The sequence below is a fragment of the Pleurodeles waltl genome, chromosome 4_2 (assembly GCF_031143425.1).
Source record: "Pleurodeles waltl isolate 20211129_DDA chromosome 4_2, aPleWal1.hap1.20221129, whole genome shotgun sequence".
NCBI lineage: Eukaryota > Metazoa > Chordata > Amphibia > Caudata > Salamandridae > Pleurodeles > Pleurodeles waltl.
In genome coordinates this window covers 373,531,506-373,551,122 of record NC_090443.1, presented here as the reverse complement: position 1 = coordinate 373,551,122, position 19,617 = coordinate 373,531,506, and the positions used below count along the sequence as shown (strand labels likewise).

At 49.0% G+C, this 19,617-nt stretch overlaps 1 protein-coding gene across 4 annotated transcripts in view; it reads right to left on the bottom strand.

The window, feature by feature from the left end:
* Nucleotides 1-16,504, bottom strand: part of HCCS (holocytochrome c synthase) — a 133,386-nt gene extending 116,882 nt beyond the window's left edge. Inside the window, exons 1-2 of one of the 4 annotated variants that reach the window (XM_069231488.1) lie at nucleotides 16,356-16,470; nucleotides 9,194-9,294 (exon numbers count right to left, since the gene is read on the bottom strand). In XM_069231488.1, the coding sequence (XP_069087589.1) occupies nucleotides 9,194-9,223 (30 nt within the window). In that variant the 5' untranslated portion in view covers nucleotides 9,224-9,294; nucleotides 16,356-16,470. Of the gene's footprint in view, nucleotides 1-9,193; nucleotides 9,295-15,915; nucleotides 16,081-16,355 lie in introns of those variants that run through there. The other 3 variants (XM_069231487.1, XM_069231490.1, XM_069231489.1) reach the window with 3 other exon arrangements.
* Nucleotides 16,505-19,617: the final 3,113 nt, after the last annotated feature.

Below are 19,617 nucleotides of genomic sequence, written 5' to 3'. Positions count from 1 at the left end.
TTCTAGTCACGATTTTAATAATCTTATGTTGGGTCGTCTTGGTTATTGCAGCTCACGCTTTGCTATCTAAGATGCAGTTGTTTTATTAAACTCATTATTGAAACATATACTGCCTCTATTTGTCATTTGTATATGAGACTAAGGTAACCGAGCGAAACGGACGAGACCTGAGAGACCACGTCTTCCCTGAGAAACGAAATATGTCATGAGCTCGGCTGCGCAGTCATCCCTCTCCTTGGGTAGAGATGAGGCACTGCTAGCTAGCCGGAGAAAAACCCAGATTGGAGCGACAGGCATCACCCGCAGTGGATTAGACTTAGGGGGTCATTCCAACCTTGGCGGTAAAATCAGCTTACCGCTGTCAGAAGACCGCCAACATACCGCCGTGGCAAACCGCCACGGTCATTCTGACCCACAACAGGCAAACCGCCAAAATACAGAAATCCACAAAAGTCTGCCACACCAAAGGCCAGCGAGAAACTGGCAATGACCAAACCTCCACCGTCACGCCAACAGAAATACGCCCACACTATCACGACACACGAATCCACGTGGCGGTCTTTCAACCGCGGTATTCTATTGGCGGTACACACCGCCGCGCTCAAAATACACACACACTTACAAAACACAACCACATTGGACAAATCAAAATACACACACCTGATACACATACAAACACTACTCCCACACACCCAATTAAATATAAAACACACACCCACATCACCCTCAAACCCCCACTCCTCCAGAATCGGGACCACGCACAGAAATAGAGATCCGAGCACCCAGGTGCGCATTTTACTTTCACCCACCAATATTACCACGCACTTCACACAACACATCAATACACATCACCACACTTAGCACCACACAATCCACCCCACACATCACCCACACCACCACAAAGACACCCCAGGTTTTCTGAGGATGAACTCGGGGTCATGGTGGAAGAAATTGTACGGGTAGAGCCACAGCTCTTCGGGACACAGGTGCAGCACACCACCATTGCCAGGAAGATGGAGCTATGGAGCAGAATAGTCGACAGGGTAAACGCAGTGGGACAGCACCCAAGAAATAGGGACGACATCAGGAAGCGGTGGAACGACCTACGGGGGAAGGTGCGTTCAATGGTATCCAGGCACATCGCGATGCAGCGGACTGGCAGCAGACCCCCACCGCCTCCCCCAGAATTTACAACATGGGAGGAGCAGGTCTTGGCGATCCTGCATCCTGAGGGCCTCGCAGGAGTATCTGGAAGAATGGACTCTGGTAAGTCTCATCTTCACTACTTCATCCCCCCACCCCACCAGCATGCCAACTCATACCCCCACCCTCACCCTCACCCTCACCCCCATCACACCTGCTCCTTGCAAATGTCTCACCATCACAACCCACCCATCCCAACCCCAAGCCCTGCATGCGACCAAAAAGCATGGACACCCATCACCAAATCATGCCCACTGCACATCCCCATCCCCCCCGTAAACCACTGTCACAAAAGCCCCCACACAGGAATGCCAGCACTGGGGTACACAGGCACCCACCCATTGCACGCTATGGCACACACAGATGCAATAACCATCCATTTATACCCCTGCAGGACCCGAACGCCACGTCACCGCGCAGGAGGGTCCACAAATGTCCACTCCACCCCCAGAAGAGGCCCACAGTGATGACAGCACCTATGTCAACCTGGATCTAGATGACCAGCCCGGCCCATCGGGGACCTCAGGACAGTCGGTTCCCCTCAGACAGCCACAGGCCACAGCATACCGTCCCCCCTCTGGGAACACCAGCACAGCACCCACCCAGCAGGCCCATACCTCTGTCCCCAGGACACGGCAAGCAGCGGTGTGTCCACCACTACAGGGCACCCAGGTTAACCCACCACCCTAACAACAACAGGGACCTGGGGCAGTGGTAGTGGGCACACGGTCCAGGGGACAGAGGCCCAGGGAAACGGGGGAACTGGGAGGGCTGCTGTGCGACAGGGGGGGGGGGGGGGGGACAGGCCCAGGGAACCTACTCTCCACGAGGCCCTCTCCTCCATCATGGGAGCCTACCATCATTCCCAGGAGACGATGGCGACGGTCCTGGCCAGGTTTCAGGAGATCCAGCTCCTGCAGGAGGAACAGTATTTGGGGTTCAGGGAGGAACTACGAACCATCAGTTCTGCCCTGGGCACCATTGTAGGGGCTCTGAATCAGGTAGTCACCACATTGCGGGACACTGTGGCACCACAAAGGGCCCCTGACACTAGCATGGACCAAGAACTGCCTACCACCTCTGCCGGCGCTAGTGGACAGGAGGCCCCGCCACAGGACCAACAGGCCACCAGCACCCCACCCCGCAAGCAGGCCCTGAGATCCAGGAAGAAGACAGAGTAAGATGCCAAGACCCCCGCCAGCAAAGGATACCTCCCTGATTGTCATCCCACTGACCCACATTGTCACCCTGTCCATCCTTAAACTGCCCCTGCTCCACTTCCCACAGCCATTTGGACAATGCACCTGTGATAATACTAGTCTGGACTCTGCCATGGACAATCCTCCACCATCACCCCTCACCGATTTGCAACCACCCATCAATATAGAGCACAGAAATAAACACACTTATTGCACAAAACATTCTGGAGTCTGGCTGTGATTTAGTACAAATGTATCAGAGATTACTGTGCCAAAATGCATATTTACATTGTGATGCCAACATACCACTGTCACACAGCTGTAGTCCATGGGGAAACAAAGCAGATGTCACGCAGTGGGGCCCACATCTCTGAAATCGGAAGGGAAAGTCACAACTCAGTTACCATACACTGGGGGAAAAGGACAGACAGTAGAGACGTAGTAGTGGTTAAGTATATGTAATATGCCGGTGTGGATTCTTACCTGTGTGTCACTGAAAATACTGCTGTATTACTGTGTTCCTGTTGTCTAGGTCGTCCTCTTCGGCTTCCTCGTCTTCACTCTCCACAGGCTCCACAGCTGCTACAATACCACCATCTGGACCATCCTCCTGCAGAAAAGGCACCTGGCGTCGCAAAGCCAGGTTGTGAAGCATACAGCAGGCCACGATGATCTGGCACACCTTCTTTGGTGAGTAGTAGAGAGAACCACCTGTCATATGGAGGCACCAGAACCTGGCCTTCAGGAGGCCGAAGGTCCGCTCGATCACCCTCCTAGTTCGCCCATGGGCCTCATTGTAGCGTTCCTCTGCCCTTGTCCAGAGATTCCTCACTGGGGTCAGTAGCCATGACAGGTTGGGGTAACCAGAGTCACCAATTAGCCACACACGGTGCCTCTGGAGTTGACCCATCACGTAAGGGATGCTGCTATTCCGCATGATGTACGCGTCATGCACTGAGCCAGGGAACTTGGCATTCACATGGGAGATGACCTGGTCTGCCAAACAGACCATCTGTACATTCATCGAATGATAACTCTTCCTGTTTCTGTACACCTGTTCACTCCTGCTGGGGTTACCAAAGCCACATGTGTCCCATCAATGGCACCTATGATGTTGGGGATATGTCCAAGGGCATAGAAATCACCCTTCACTGTAGGCAAATCCCCCACCTCAGAGAAAACGATGTAGCTGCGCATGTGTTTCAGCAGGGCAGACAACACTCTGGACAACACCTTGGAAAACATAGGCTGAGACATCCCTGATGATATGGCCACTGTTGTTTGAAATGACCCACTTGCAAAGAAATGGAGCACTGACAGCACCTGCACTAGAGGGGGGATCCCTGTGGGTTGGCGGATTGGTGACATCAGGTCTGGCTCCAGCTGGGCACACAGTTCATGGATAGTGCCTTGGTCAAGTCTGTATGTCAGTATTACATGTCTTTCCCCCATTGTCGACAGGTCCACCAGCGGTCTGTACACGGGAAGATTCCTCCATCTCCTCGCATGTCCCAGCGGACGGTGCCTATGAAGGACAACAGCAAGCACAGAGTCAATCAACCCACAGGTACGTAACCACAGCTTGCACATAACACGATTCCCAATGCATTGAATGGCTTGTATGAGTGTTGATGCAAGGCCTAGGTATGTGTGACGCAGTAGAAAGAAAGCCATGTGGGCCCCTGAAATGGCGGCTGCCTGACCTGTGAAATGCGACAATGGGATGTGAGGTAGATGCACTGGCGTGGCACACCGTGGCGGTATGCGGTCGAAGACCGTGGTGCAAAGCAGCATTGGTTAACATTGAACCCTATGGGTCTCAGGAGCCAATGAAGATGTGCACCGGCGGTCGCGGTACGCACCGCCGTGGTACGCACCGCCGCGGGCGTGACCGCCATTTTCTATCAGCTTAATCACTCGATACCTGATCTTTGACAGGAGAGGACCTACACTGCAAGTGCTGCTGTGACCTCGGTCTGGAAGAGACAATGGCTCATGCGACTGGGGAAAGGGCCCCTGCCTTCACTGCTCAGGAATCGGAGAAACTTGTGGATGGGGTCCTCCCCCAGTATGCGCTACTCTACGGTCCTCCAGACCAACAGGTAAGTACACTGGGACCATGCTTTGTGGGCAATGCCTGTGTTGAGTGTGGTGGATGAATGATGGTGTCGAGGGGAGCGATTGAGGCATGCATCAGACGACGGATGAGAGCATGTGCCACATGGCGAGGGTAGGGATGGGGGGCCACTCACATTGAGCATGCAGATGGTGATGACTATTTTTACCCCCCTGTACATTTCACATAGGTCAGTGCCCACCAGAAGATCGATATTTGGGGTGCCATCGCCAAGGACGTCCGGACCCTGGGGGTCCACCACACACGAGGCACCCACTGGCGGGAGAGATGGGAGGACATCCGACGCTGGAGCAGGAAGACGGCGGAGGCTCAGCTGGGGATGGCCTCCCAACGTGGGAGGGGTGCCAGTCGGACTTTGACCCCCCTGATGTCCCGGATCCTGTCGGTGGCCTAACCCGATTTGGATAGGCGCGTGAGGACATCATAGCAGACACAAGGGGGTGAGTACACTCTCATTCTGTTGACTTTGCGTGCAGTGGAGGTGTCTGGGTGGGGGAGGAGGGCTGTGGGTATCCCTAGGCCAGGGTGATTTCTGTAGGCTAGGCCCCTCCGTAAGGCATGCCCTGTGCCCCCGCCCCCCCCCTCTGTAGGGTGCCAAGTACAGCTAATCAAGGCCCTGTGTCATCTATGTGTGCAGATGTCGTCCATAGGCTTGCAGGCCATGTTCCACGGATTGAGTAGTCGACCCCAAGTGCGCGGCGTAGTGCAGGGGGCTTCTGTGTCTGTCCTGTCCGCCAACGTCGTCGCCAATGCATGCACTCAACATGTCTTTATTTTCTCCCCCCCCCCTTTTTTGTGGTCTTCCTGTTCATGTGTGCATTAGCATCATCAGGCGGAGGAGAAGTGGCATCGGAGCACGAGGGAGCTGCATCCCACATGGCCATGGAGGGCCATGCAACGGACTCCGAATTCACCAGTGGGACGGAGGGCGAGGGGAGCTCCACAGCAGGGACTCGGGCAGACATCAGCGACACGGACTCGTCCTCTGAAGGGAGCTCCCTTGTGGTGGCGGCAACATGTGTGCCCCCCGCAACAACAGGTACAGCCGCCACCCACCGCACCAGCACCGCCCTCCCAGCAGCCCCTCAGCGTTTGCCCCGTGCCCGCTCACCCAGGAAGGTGGGCATCTCCTTTGCCCCAGGCACCTCAGGCCCTGCCCCAGTCACCCCTGCTGCCCTCAGTGAGGAGGTCATTGACCTCCTGAGGACGCTCACTGTTGGGCAGTCTACCATTTTGAATGCCATCCAGGGTGTCGAAAGAGAGGTGCACCAGAGTAATGCATACCTGGAGGGCATTCATTCTGGTCAGGCTGCCCTAAAGCGATTGTTCAACACTCTGGCCTCAGCACTGATGGCAGCCATTGTCCCGGTCTCTAGCCTCCCCCCTCCAACTTCCTCCACCCAGACCCTATCACCTGTACCTCTGCCTATCCCTGACACACCATCAGACCAGCCTGCACACACCTCAACATCCAAGGGAAGCGCAGGCAGACATAAGCACCACACATCACACAGGCATTCACCCAAGCAACATCCACATACAGACATACCAACACCCACTGCCTCCACTGTGTCCCAATCCTCCTCGTCTCCCTCCCTGTCACGTCTCCACTCACACCTGCATGCACAACATCTTCAGCCACTACGTCCATCACCAGCACACACACCAGAACCCCCGCACACGTGCAGTCACCACCCCCACTACCATTTACACGTCCCCTGTGTCCTCTCCCAGTGTGTCTGTGACCCCCTCTTCCAAGAAACACAAACGCAGGCAGCCACCCGCCCAACAGCCATCCACCTCACGACAGCCTCCAGCCCAAGCACCTGCACCCAAAGACACCAGACTTCATACAACCACAACCTCTTCCTCCACTCCCATACCCACTACACCTACCCGTCCCACTGCTCCTAAAAAGCTTTTCCTGTCCAAACTCAACCTCTTTCCTCCAACTCCCCCACCCCGTCCATGTCATAGGACTATAGTCAGCACCTCAGCCACGACAAAACAGGGCCCTGACATGACAGTCTGCCATGGACTGTGGAGCCCCCCACCCTCCAGGGCAGCAAGTTCAGTACGGAGCCAAGGCACGGGCAGCCCACCCCCGGAGAAACATTCAAAGATAGGCAGAGACCGGCGCGAGAGGGTGAAAACAGCAGGGACTAAAACCCCTACCATGGCTCCGGCAGGAAGTGTGGAGACAGCTGGCACACCACCCAAGGTGGGGAAGGGACACAGGCGATCTGGGAAGGCTGGGAAGGGCAGCACGCCCGACAACACCGCCATCAGCCCAGCTGGCCAGGAGGGCCCCGCCAGCCCCATCCCAGGTGGGCAGGAGGGCCCCGCCAGCCCCATCCCAGGTGGGCAGGAGGCCACCAACAGGCCCGGCACTGCAGCCCAGGAGGGCCCCGCCAGCCACAGGACAGATGGGCAGGAAGGCTCCGCCAGCCACAGGACAGGTGGCAAATGACCTCCACGCCATGGCCAGATCCGCTGCACTGGGCAACGCCGTCTCAAGGACCGCTGAACTGGGCCCTTATTCTCAAGCACCACTGAACTGGGCCCTTCATCTCAAGCACCGCTGAACTGGGCCCTTCATCTCAAGCACCGCTGAACTGGGCACCGCCGTCTCAAGCACCGCTGAACTGGGCCCTTCATCTCAAGCACCGCTGAACTGGGCACCGCCGTCTCAAGCACCGCTGAACTGGGCCCTTCATCTCAAGCACCGCTGAACTGGGCACCGCCGTCTCAAGCACCGCTGAACTGGGCACCGCCGTCTCAAGCACCGCTGAACTGGGCACCGCCGTCTCAAGGACCGCTGAACTGGGCACCGCCGTCTCAAGGACCGCTGAACTGGGCACCGCCGTCTCAAGGACCGCTGCACTGGGCCCTTCATCTCAAGCACCGCTGAACTGGGCCCTTCATCTCAAGCACCGCTGAACTGGGCACCGCCGTCTCAAGCACCGCTGAACTGGGCACCTCCGTCTCAAGCACCGCTGAACTGGGCACCGCCGTCTCAAGCACAGCTGCCCCATGAGCGGCAGGGGCTGGCCCGCATCTGTGTTGGGCAGGGCTGCACGAAGCACTCTGGGCACCAAGCCCCCTCCAGAACCAGTGAAGACTGTTATCCACTTGAGAGACTGTGGCTTTGCACTCCCCAGGATGGTCCAGTGGGCAGATCACCCACTGTAGAGACTTGTGAGACTGTGGCTTTGCACTCCCCAGGATTGAACAGTGGCCATGGAGGCCCCTCGTGGATCTGGCGTTGTTCACTCATCTGGCTGAGGTGCCCCCCCTTCCCTTCCCCCTGAGGTGCCTGTAGTTTTGCTATCTGATGCCCCTGCAGTGTTCTCTCCGTTGGAGTCAGGTATCTTGTGTGGGCTTTGCCTATGTGATTTGGGCCCAGTGGTCCACGGACAATGCTCGGACTTGTTCATTTATGTATATAAGAGTTTTTGATGTGTAGATATATTTTTAAGCCAGTTATACAATATATTCCAATGTTTAGAATCATTCCCTTTTGTATTTGCATTCTTCCAGGGAGTTTGGGGGGTGTCACTCTGATGTGTTGCTATGCATTGATGTGTGTGTTGTAGTGGGTGAGGGTGGGTGTGTCGCGTATGTGTGTACCCGTAATATGTTCTTCTCCCCCCTCCCCTGTGTCGTAGGTGCTGTGCTCACCGTTGCCTTCTGCGCCGGCGTTCGTGCTCCTGGTAGAGGAGTAGGAACACTATCGCTGGGAGTATGTGGAGTTCGGGTTCCATGCTGTCCGGATTCCTCGTGGGGTATATGGAGGTGGGCGTTTTCCCTTCGAAATGGCTGTTTCCGCCGTGTTTTTATCGGCGGGGCTACCGCCCCGGAAAATGTGGCGGATTGGTAGCTTGTGATACATGGTCTCCCGCCTGTCTGTTGGCGGTGACCGCTGCGCTGTTTCTTTGTGCCGCCGTTGCGGGCGGTGTGGTAATGTGGCGGTCTCTGTTGCCGGTTTCCGCCAGGGTCGGAATTCCATTTTTTACCCCGCCAGCCTGTTTGCGGTTTGGCCGCAGGTTTAACACTGACCACCAGGGTTGGAATGACCCCCTTAGTCTTCCACACCGCAGGCCATTCTGGCATTCAGAAATCCAGTAGTCTCATTAGAATAATGAGAGCCTACGCGACAGGGGTACAGGACACAATATCTTGTATAATGATTGTTTTCACATCTTTAATAAAAGATGTGGAAAAATTGTCATACACAATGTTGTGTCCTGTACACTTTTTCAATAACATTAGGTATGATACAAGTTATTAAGTTTGCACACTGTCAAAGCAAAAGTAGAAGTGTCAACGAATGAGTCCCACAGGATATTTGCTCGGCTTATTAGTTATGGGAACTTAGGCACTATTCCGCAGCATGTTTGCCTTACTTTCAACAGTAGATATGCTCGCTTATTTCAAGTAACAGGCCTCGCAAGGCAGACTCAGTCACCCCCAAACTTCCATACACAAACTGGGAGGAATTGGGATTTAGCACAGTAAGGGCATGGAAGACAAGTTTTCTTAAGATTAAAGTAGCTAGAGACGGGTGGCATTAGCATAGGTTCACTTGGCAATTATACAGGATTAGTCAAGACACTGATGAGGACAGAGACGTGAACGGGTAAGAAAAGCTTACAGTAGGTGTGCTTTCCAAGCGATATTGCATAGGTCAGTGGTTCCCAAACTATGGTCTGGGGACCCATGGAGCTCCGCCAAGATTCCTCATGGAGTCTGTAACTGCATAGAAAATTAAATATTATTAACAGATTCATTAAGTGTATATAAATAAAGTGGCTAAATGTACAACTGAAAATTTTAGAACATACTATAAATGCCAAGGTAATTGAAATTGGGGGCTAAAAATTAAATAAGTATCCTCAAATTGATTTGTGGGAGCAATGCAAGTGCATCAACAGAATACAGTATAGACGATGTATGGTTTCAATTGAATTTATAAAAACTCTAACCTTCCTATTAAAATGTTAATTTTTGTATTTTATTTGTTTGCAAATTAAATAACACGCGTTATCATTTGTGTAGGTCTATGATGGAATGCTTGTTTCCATTTGTTTGTGTATTGTTTTGCTGTTCAAATCATCAACCATGTTTATGCATGGGCCCCCGACTTCCAATAATGACTCAGTGGGGGGGTCCCCGGATTCCAATAACGATTCAGTGTGGATCCCTGGGTTCCAGTAATGATCATGTTGGGGGTGGGGGGGTAAGAGGGTCCACAGAAGTTAAAAGGTTGGGAACCACTGGCATAGGTAGAAGAAATATAGTATAGGTAGTATAGTTACACATGCCATAACTGCATCTTAACCTATGGATTCAACCCCATTGGTTCCGCACTCGCACTGAATTACTATAACATGTAATGATCAATGCTTTACCTTCTTGCCATGCTCATCTTCTGTCAGAATGTAGTAGATGTTTAGTTTGCTGAACGATACATGCATTACAGTTACGGCACTGCAAATACCAGTAGATGCCACATATGCTATGTTCTCACAAACTACACTATGTGTCAAAAACTTAAGTTCTTCATAGTTTATGACCTTCGCAAAAAAATTCCAAGCATTTCTGCCTAAGTTTAAACTGGAGACATGCTCTCTCAGTTTCAAAAATAGGCCTCGAAAGGCATCTGCGGACACCCCCAACTTGCATCCACAAACTGGAAGGAGTTGAATTTAGCACAGCCAGTGCGCTAAAGACACATGAAAGACATGTCTTCCTGAGCCTCATGTGGCTGTAATGGGAGCCAATAGTAAAGGTTCACTACGCATACGTTCAGTAATGTTCAGGAAGAAGAAGGTGGTTACTTGACAGGTGGGACAATGCAGTTAAACTTATTCCGTTCTGTGGCGTATAAAAGTGATGGGCCCAGGTCTGGCGACATTCAGTTGAAGTGAGTGCACTGATTGGTTCGATTAGGCCATTGTCCGGTGGTATGAAGTCTTGTGTGTGGTCTGTGAATGGACTATAAAGCAGTTGGCGCCGTGATGAGGCTTTACGGCAGACCTTCAGAAGGCTTGGTTTCAATATACAGTATTTATGCTTTGAAACCAGGAATTTCTGGAGGTGTTAAAATCAACCAGTGCAAGTGGTGGTTTAACTTCAACAAACTAGTACCAGACTTATATCTGTGACAGTAAGATGGCCCTTTCTAAGAACTCCTTGCTTTCTTGTTTATTTGTCATTATGGGCAGCTGTGAATTTTGTGCCCTAGCTCAGCCGACACATAGGCAAACATGTAAAAAAAAAAAAAAAAATGTAAAGTAGACAACCAGGGGAATCCTAGGGTGCACAACCTATGTGGCTCTCACCAGTTGTTTTTATACAGAATCTCAAACTTTGCTCAATGCTCAAACTTTGCCCCCCAAAAATATTTTCCTTGCATTTCCATGAGAACAAGTCGTGGAATCTATAGGCAGCCACCCAGTGTTCCCTGAAGTCTCCCGAGAAAAACGGTGCCACACTTGTGTTCGTGGGCCAAGTGCCCGCGACAGGGAAGGGCCCAAAACATATTATGGAGACATCAAAATTATCTATCACAAACCACCCTGGTTTTGTAAAGGAGGCACCTGCATTTTTGGTCCTGGCAGCCACATAGGAAAACCTACCAAACTATGTGAGCCTATCAATGCAGCCCACCCTGGATACTCCTAGGTGGCTAGTTTTAAAAAAATGTATAGGTTGGCTAGGTTTCCCTAGGTGCTGGCTGAGCTAAGGTCCCAAATCTTGAGCTACCCACAGTCGAAAAAAGGGCCAGTTTTCGGTAGAAAAATGCTTTGTATCCATGTTACCTTTTGGGCCATTTCCTGTCGCGGGCACTGGGTCTAACCATAAAAGTGAGGTACCGTTTTTATCTGGAGACCTGGGGGAATTCAGGGTGGAAGGAGGTTTGTGGCTCGCCACAGATTCCAGAACTTTCCATCACAGATATGTGAGGAAAATGTGTCTTTTTGTGAAAGTTTGAGGTTTGTAAGAGATTCTGGGTAAAAACTGTGGTATTAGCCACGCAAGTCAGCCCACCCTGGATATCCCAAGGTGTCTAGTTTTTAAATATGTACAGGTTGGCTAGGTTTACCTATGTGTCGGCTGAGCTAGGGTCCTACATCTCGAGCTACCCACATGATAAAAAATGGCCAGTTTTTGGTGGAAAAATGTGTTACGTCCACGTTGCATTTTGGGCCTTTTCCTGTCGCGGGGACTAGGCCTACCCAAACAAGTTAGATACTATTTTTATTTCGAGACTTGTGGCAGTATAGAATAGCAGAACATTTGTATTATCTATTGGATTTCACTGCACTTGTGCCTTTCAAATGTAAGCCAATGTATAAGAAAGATGACATTTTGAAAAATACTGTTATGGATACCCACAAATTCAGAGATAAAAAAATAACCACTGCTCCTAAGCTCTATCTTGTGTTCATTTCAGAAATACATACGTTTCCTTGATACCCATTTTTAACTTTGCCTATTTTGCTGTAAGAAATGATCTATACTCTGTAATCAATGAAAAACCATTGTGCAGTGCAACTCAGTTGTTGGCTCTGGGTACCTACAGTTGTTGGAGAACCTACAAACCCTATATGTCCAGAAGGACATAATGGTATATTGCATTTGTCAATCAGCTATGGTGACAAACCGTTACAGACTGAAATCTCACAAATGCCCGTTATTTTCCCTACTCAGATTTAACAGTTATTTTCCTTGGCAAAACTTGAGGAACATACACATGACCCTTTGTTGAATTTGAAATTTTGTCTACTTAACAAAAATCTATAGCTTTTCTGGATCACCCTTGGGTTTCACCCTGGTTTGTACCACAAACTAGAAGTAGGTTAAGAGAACAAAAATAAGGGAATTAGGATACCCTTAGAAAAATGTCATGCCTGTGGTACAAAATTATGTTTTTGGATTCAGCTCTGCATGCTCCTGAAAGCTAGAAAGATGGTGACTTTAGTACAGCAAACAGTTTATGGATTCCATTCTTAAGGAACAAAAACATACACTTTCAACTGGAGCACTTTTTCCTCCCATTTTTCTCACAAATCTCAAAATTCTCAGTCCCATTGAGGGTAATTCACCAACCCTGGGTACCTTTACAGTCCCCAGGATGTTGGAAAAAAGGCTGCAAATTTGGTGTGGATACATGTGGGGAAAATTTGATGGGCCCCTAACCGCAAACTACCCCAGATAGCCAAAAATGGGCTCAGCACTAGGGGGGAAAGGCCCAGCAACTATGGGTGTAACTATATCTTCTCTCCTGCAACCACAATGCCGGCAGTCACCAGACATCAGTTTACACGCCGACCCCCCTTTTCAAAATTCCATCAACAGTAGCCTTAGTCTAAAGCAGGCTTCTCTATTGAGTAGGTTGTGAGCTAAAGGTAGTTCTCCAGCTACCTGTAAGTAGCTCTCCTGCATGCGCCCCAGCCTACTAAATAAGAACCTTTTTCTTCGTTGAATTAATGCATTATACCAAAATTAAATATTCAATACAAACATCTGTATCAGTGATACTCAAAAGTACAGCCAGGGGGCTACATGCGGCCTTCTAGACCTTTACAGGTGGCCCCCTCCTCTACAGCAACATTGGGCTGCTGTTTACTCACCTCAGCACCAACATCAAGGAGAAGTTAAGTAAATAGACAAGTATTTATTTAAAGGGCAATTGAAGTTAAAGAAAGGAAGTGAAGAGGGTGTCCTACACCACTTAACTTTAGGAACACTCATTTTTAAAGGCATCTGGCAGCAAAACTATTATAAAGTATCTTCAAAATTCAAAAAGTCTAATTCATTAACACGCAGACCCCATTTCACCTTAGTACATCAGGTTATATCATTGCATTGAAAAGTATTTTTTAAAGTGATAGTTTTCAAACATGAATTTAGAAACTTTCATTCTGCCCCACCCCGCCGCCGCCACCACCACCACCACCCTTACAACAATAGTAAACTAAGAGGCAAGACAGTTGTTATGTGCACTCCGGGGTAGCCTGGGTGCCTATTGTACATGAACAACATTATAGTTTATTAAATCAAACATAGCTGAAATGTCTTTCCAAGCACAAATCCTTAAGTCTTGTATTTCGATGTCTTCTTATAAATGATAATGAAAAAAAGGAAGAAAAGTTAAATAAAACAATTGCCTAGGAGCACACAATTTGGTAAGTGGGGAGGCTGGGTTTAATTCTACGTTTTCTGGTTTCACATTGTGCTATTCAGCCACCAGATGTATATGCTTTGTTTCCCCTACACCCACCTTACTGCCACCAGCCCCCACCCAGTCTCACACACACACAAAATACACCCAACCATCACCCTGGCTGGCATCAATGCGGCCCTCAGTCACATTAGTGACCAAACTTTTTGGCCTTGGGTAAATGTTTGGGAGACTCAATCATCTATTTTTATAGAACTCATGAGATGATGTTTAGAGAAAAATTACAGAGTTTTCAAAATATATTTATAAAGCTGATTTAGGAGTGACAAATCATGTGGGGAAGCATTCCTATTTTCATTATTTTCGTTCCAGGAGCACTGCAGCTATGTCGGTTATGGATTTACTATGTAGAGACTTTCCAAAATTTACACAGCCTTTTTAGGTCGCGTGCACAAGCCCTCTGGCCTGTTGTAATCTATCTGTGGGCTTTTAACCACACCCACCACTATTACTCATTCATGGGCTTGCCTTTCAAAAATCCTTTATCATTGATAAATGCTTTGCGTTTGTCCTGCCTTGCCCTGTTACATGGATAACTGCACGATGGCTGATACGTTTGACTGCGAGCAAAATTATTTTTCTTTTTGTGTTGCTTCTTCGCACTCATGCTCATGGCGCTCATAGCGCTTTGAATCGGCTTGCTTATGACAATTGTTTTACTTTTCATTTTCAATTTATGTGGCAAGAAAAGTCCAGTTAGGAATTTACAATGCGAAACCCATTACATTACAAATGCTTGTTTACATAACGATAGTTCAAAGAAATAGGCTTGTGCTTTCAGAATCCTACAATTCACTAGGATGTACTTGGCTTGACTGACGTTGCGCAGTGAGGCTAGATCTAGAGTATAGGAGCACAGGCGCAAGCTCCTTTTAGCAATGTGTTTAAAACTAAATAGTCTGAAACACAAGATCAAGATTTAATTGAATTTTGCGTCTTAAGTGACTTAGTCAGGACAAGGTAAGGAGGCCAAATAACTGACAGTGTCTGGGGATGAAGGAGGCATATCTGGCTCTCTGGCAGTATTTAACACAGCTTGCCATTGCAGCTAAAGCTTGTTTATCTCAACCAACGCCATCACTCACAGTGGGGTACGGAAAAAATTGTGCTAAATAAGGAACGCTGAGCTAAGTCTCGCCAGTTGCAAATTTACCTGGAAAGCCTTCGTGCGGATAAGTTAGAAAAGGGGGAAACTTTGCTTGATTAACTTCCAATATTTCAGATGAATGAATTCGCAGTCAAGAATATATTCTGCATGCGGTGAAATTAAGAGTAGAAGCTGTGCGTTTCGGCTTCACACGGTGGTACTTTGTGCTAACTCCTGAATTCAGCGATACTTCGTCGTGAATTCAGCCAAACCCATTAATATCCATAGGAGGACTCTCGGTTCGATTTTCCCCAAAAGGACTAAGCTAATCTCTTCACCATCTTTTTATCACAAAAATGATTTTGTTTTAACTCCGCTGATAACTACTTTGGTATCACGTTTTAATGTATCTAGAGCGGACATCGCATTGCTCCTTGTATAATTTTAGTGAAAACATATTTACATTAAGGTATCCGATTAAGGCAGCGGTTTAATGGGGGGAGGTGGAGACAGGTATTCTGGGGACGAGGGCCAAGGTAAGAATTAAGGGCAATGGTCTGCTAGAGACTACAAGTCTTGAACGGGAACACGTTATGAAAGGGCATTTTTATGAAGTCAGAGGCGGAACAACGAGCACAGGTCCACCGTCATCCAAGGGTTAGGCAAGGCACTGGTCTGGATCAACGGGCACTAGTCTGACTGGATGATGCAGTGGTAGATCAAACGCACGGATCTTGGTGGACGACAGAAAATAAGATGCTCCGCGGTTGTGGTGGACCAGAAGGCGTCTAGTATAATGCAGAGGTGTGTCCAAGGGCACTGGTCTCAGAACAGGCGCAAGGACACAAGGTTGGTGATAGGATAGACTAAATGGTAGTGGACGGGGGATGCACAGAGGTGTACAGAAACGAACGCAATCGGGAGTTTCGTGGCCAAGAGGAGATACAGGACAGTAAAGTCTCACTGAAGATAACGGCACCATGTCCTACAGCGCCACTGTTATTTATACCCAATCTTTATGGAGTCGACGAGTACTCACCCCCGGAACAAGAAACCAAAACAGGCAACAGAAGGTTGAGGAGAAGCAGTTTATAGCGATTGCCAAGCACTCATCTTTCTACTCAGCATGACCTCCACAAGAGTGCACAGACGCAGAACAGAAACTAGATGCCGCTAGACATAACATGGACAACGAAAGGAGACTAGAACACATTACCTTGTGTAACAGAATCGGACAAGGGAGAAAGACTACAGGGCGCGCCTGTCTTGCCACAGTCATAATTAAAGAAGAAAGACTACGAAGCCTTGTTCTGTAAACGTATCCCACGATCCCGTTTTAAAAACTGGAAATAAAGCCACAATTAAATGACAAAATGCATCTATGAAATGAGCTGGGAAAATTCTCGAGCAGGCGTCATCCTTAGAGATTCCACTAACAAAAAATAATGTCTGACAAGCAGTTGATGCAAACGTATTCACCTTTTGCTACTTAGCTACTCATGCTTCTCTTTTCCCGTTCCGTGTTGTCAGATTTCAAAATCTGATCGTAGTAACGTTTTGGAACGATTGCGTCGGCTTCCCAATATAACTGAAGAATATTCCTTCGGGCGTCAATAGAAACAACGTAACCATTGTCACGTGATCTTTACGTTAGGTCACGCGTGTTGAATCATTTTCCAATAGTACCTAGCTGAGGTTTTTATTTGTAAACAACGAAAGCGGAGAAAAGTGGCAGTCTGAGGGAGAGAAGGCAGAGTGGTAGAAGGAGTGGCCAGTTTTGCGGCTGATTTGCCACCTTTCTCAAACAGGCATTGTTAAAGCCAATAGGTCAGATTTTTTTTAGTATTCTATTGTTGCAACATATGCGTCAAGAAGGAATAAAATATATAACATGCCACTGCCCAGGGGCGAAACTAGACTGGGGGCTTGGGGGAGAGCAAAGGTCTCCCCCCTGGCTTATCGGGCTGTTGTGGAATGATCCACGAGCCCGAAATGGGATTGGTCAGTGATCCAGATGAACGAGTTACTTACCTTCGGTAACGACTTTTCTGGTGGATACATTAGCTACCTGTGGATTCCTCACCTCATGAATACTCCCATGGCGCCAGCATTCTACGGAAATCTTCTTACTAGTCTCTGCACGTCGACGAGGACGTCACTGTCTCGCACGCGACGCCGTCTGACGTCATACAGGCAATAAGAGGTCCTCGACGACGTGCGGACGTCAGTACCAATCATTTTTTACGTGCATGAGAACAACCAGGCAATGCAATGAAAGAACAAAGCAACATCCATTATATTGTAAAAATACACCACATTGTATGAATAACTGTAAATCTTTTTATGTACATATATATATATATATATATATAAAACTCTCTCTTTTAAAATATATACACACACCAAGTATATACATAAAGATATATAGACATATACCTATATATATATAAATATATTATATATATACATCTATTGCACCCTCAAAGACCAAGAGGAGCACACTCAAGGATTACCTGGCAAGACCATAAAGGCAACGGGGAGGCGGGTGGGACCGTGAGGAATCCACAGGTAGCTAATGTATCCACCAGAAAAGTCGTTACCGAAGGTAAGTAACTCGTTCTTCTGATGGATACAACTACCTGTGGATTCCTCACCTCATGAATAGAGTCCCAAAGCAGTACCACGCCCGGCGGTGGGTGCCTAAATGGTCAAACCAAGAAATCCTGCAGCACTGACCGTGCAAAATGGCCGTCCCTTCTAACCTCAGAATCTAAACAGTAATGTTTTGCAAAAGTGTGAAGGGACGACCAAGTTGCGGCCTTGCAGATGTCGACCACAGGAACACCTCTGGCTAAGGCCGAAGTGGCCGACTTAGCTCTGGTGGAATGAGCTCTAATGCCCTCAGGAGGATCCTTCTTTGCCAAAGAGTAACATATTTTAATGCAAAGAACAACCCACCTGGATAGTGTTCTCTTGTGGACTGCCTTTCCTCTCCTCTTGCCCACGTATCCAATAAACAGCTGATCCTCCAGCCTGAAATCCTTTGTTCTATCGATAAAGAAGCTCAACGCTCTCTTTGGGTCCAGACGGTGCAGTCTTTCTTCCTCTTTGGAAGGATGAGGCGGAGGATAGAACGTGGACAAAGTAATTGCCTGAGCCAAATGGAAGGGTGAAACAACCTTCGGGAGGAAAGCAGCCTTGGTCCTCAACACCACCTTATCCCCATAAAAAGTTGTATAAGGGGGTTTTACTGATAAGGCCTGCAACTCACTCACTCTCCTTGCTGATGTTATAGCTATCAGGAAGACTGTTTTTAAAACCAAATACCTCAAGGGGCAAGAATGCATAGGTTCAAAAGGGGACCCCATAAGGAAAGTCAGGACTAAGGACAAATCCCATTGCGGCATAACGAATGGCTTTGGAGGATATTGATTTAGAAGACCTTTCAAGAATCTGATAACAATAGGGGATTTAAATAAAGATGGTTGGTCTGGAAGACATATGAAGGCTGACAAGGCCGATAAATAACCTTTAATGGTAGCCACTGCACAGCCTTTCTGCGCCAGAGATAGAGCAAAAGACAAAACGTCCGATAGATGAGAATGTAAAGGATCAATCTGCCTCTCTCCACACCACGCAACAAATTTAGACCACCTATTAGCGTAGATAGATTTAGTGGAGTGTCGCCTGGCCGCTAATATAACATCCACTACCTCAGGCGGGAGAGAGAAGGAACTCAGGTTGCCCCGTTCAATCTCCAGGCATGTAGGTGCAGACTCTGGAGGTTGGGGTGTAGAACCTGCCCCTGCGACTGTGAGAGGAGGTCTGCCCTGAAAGGGAGACGGAGCGGCGGGCACGTTGAGAGTTGGAGAAGGTCGGAGTACCACACCCTCCTTGGCCAATCCGGAGCTATTAAGATTACTAGAGCCCGGTCTTGGCGAATCTTCCTCAATACTCGAGGAATCAAGGGTATGGGAGGAAACGCGTAAAGCAACTGGCCGCACCAGGTCATTTGAAACGCGTCCCCCAACGCTTCCTGCATCGGATACTGAAGGCTGCAGAACAACGGACAATGCGCGTTCTCTCGAGTGGCGAACAGATCTACCCGAGGAAACCCCCACTTCTGGAAGATTAAACGGACTTGATCTGGATGGAGACGCCACTCGTGGTCTGCCGAGAAGTGGCGACTGAGACTGTCCGCACGCACGTTCAAGACTCCGGCCAGATGGTTTGCTATCAAGCAAATCCGATGGTCCTTTGCCCAGGACCATAGTCGAAGAGCTTCTCTGCAGAGAAGGTACGACCCCACTCCTCCCTGCTTGTTTATGTACCACATCGTGGTAGTATTGTCCGTTAGGACCTGTACCGACTGACCACGAAGGGAAGGGAGGAAGGCCTTGAGAGCCAGACGTACAGCCCGTAACTCTAACAGATTGATGTGAAAAATCTGTTCCTCTGGAGACCAAAGACCTTTGATCTCCAGATCCCCCAGATGAGCTCCCCACCCTAGAGTGGAAGCATCCGTTATGACTGTGGCCACTGGTGGCGACTGCTGGAACGGCTTTCCTTGTGAAAGATTGTTGCTTGCAATCCACCACTTCAAATCCACAGCAGCATCTCTGGAGATCTTGACAGTACCCTCTAGATCCCCTCTGTGTTGAGACCACTGCCTTCGGAGGCACCACTGAAGAGCCCTCATGTGCCAGCGAGCATGCGTGACCAACAGAATGCAGGAGGCAAA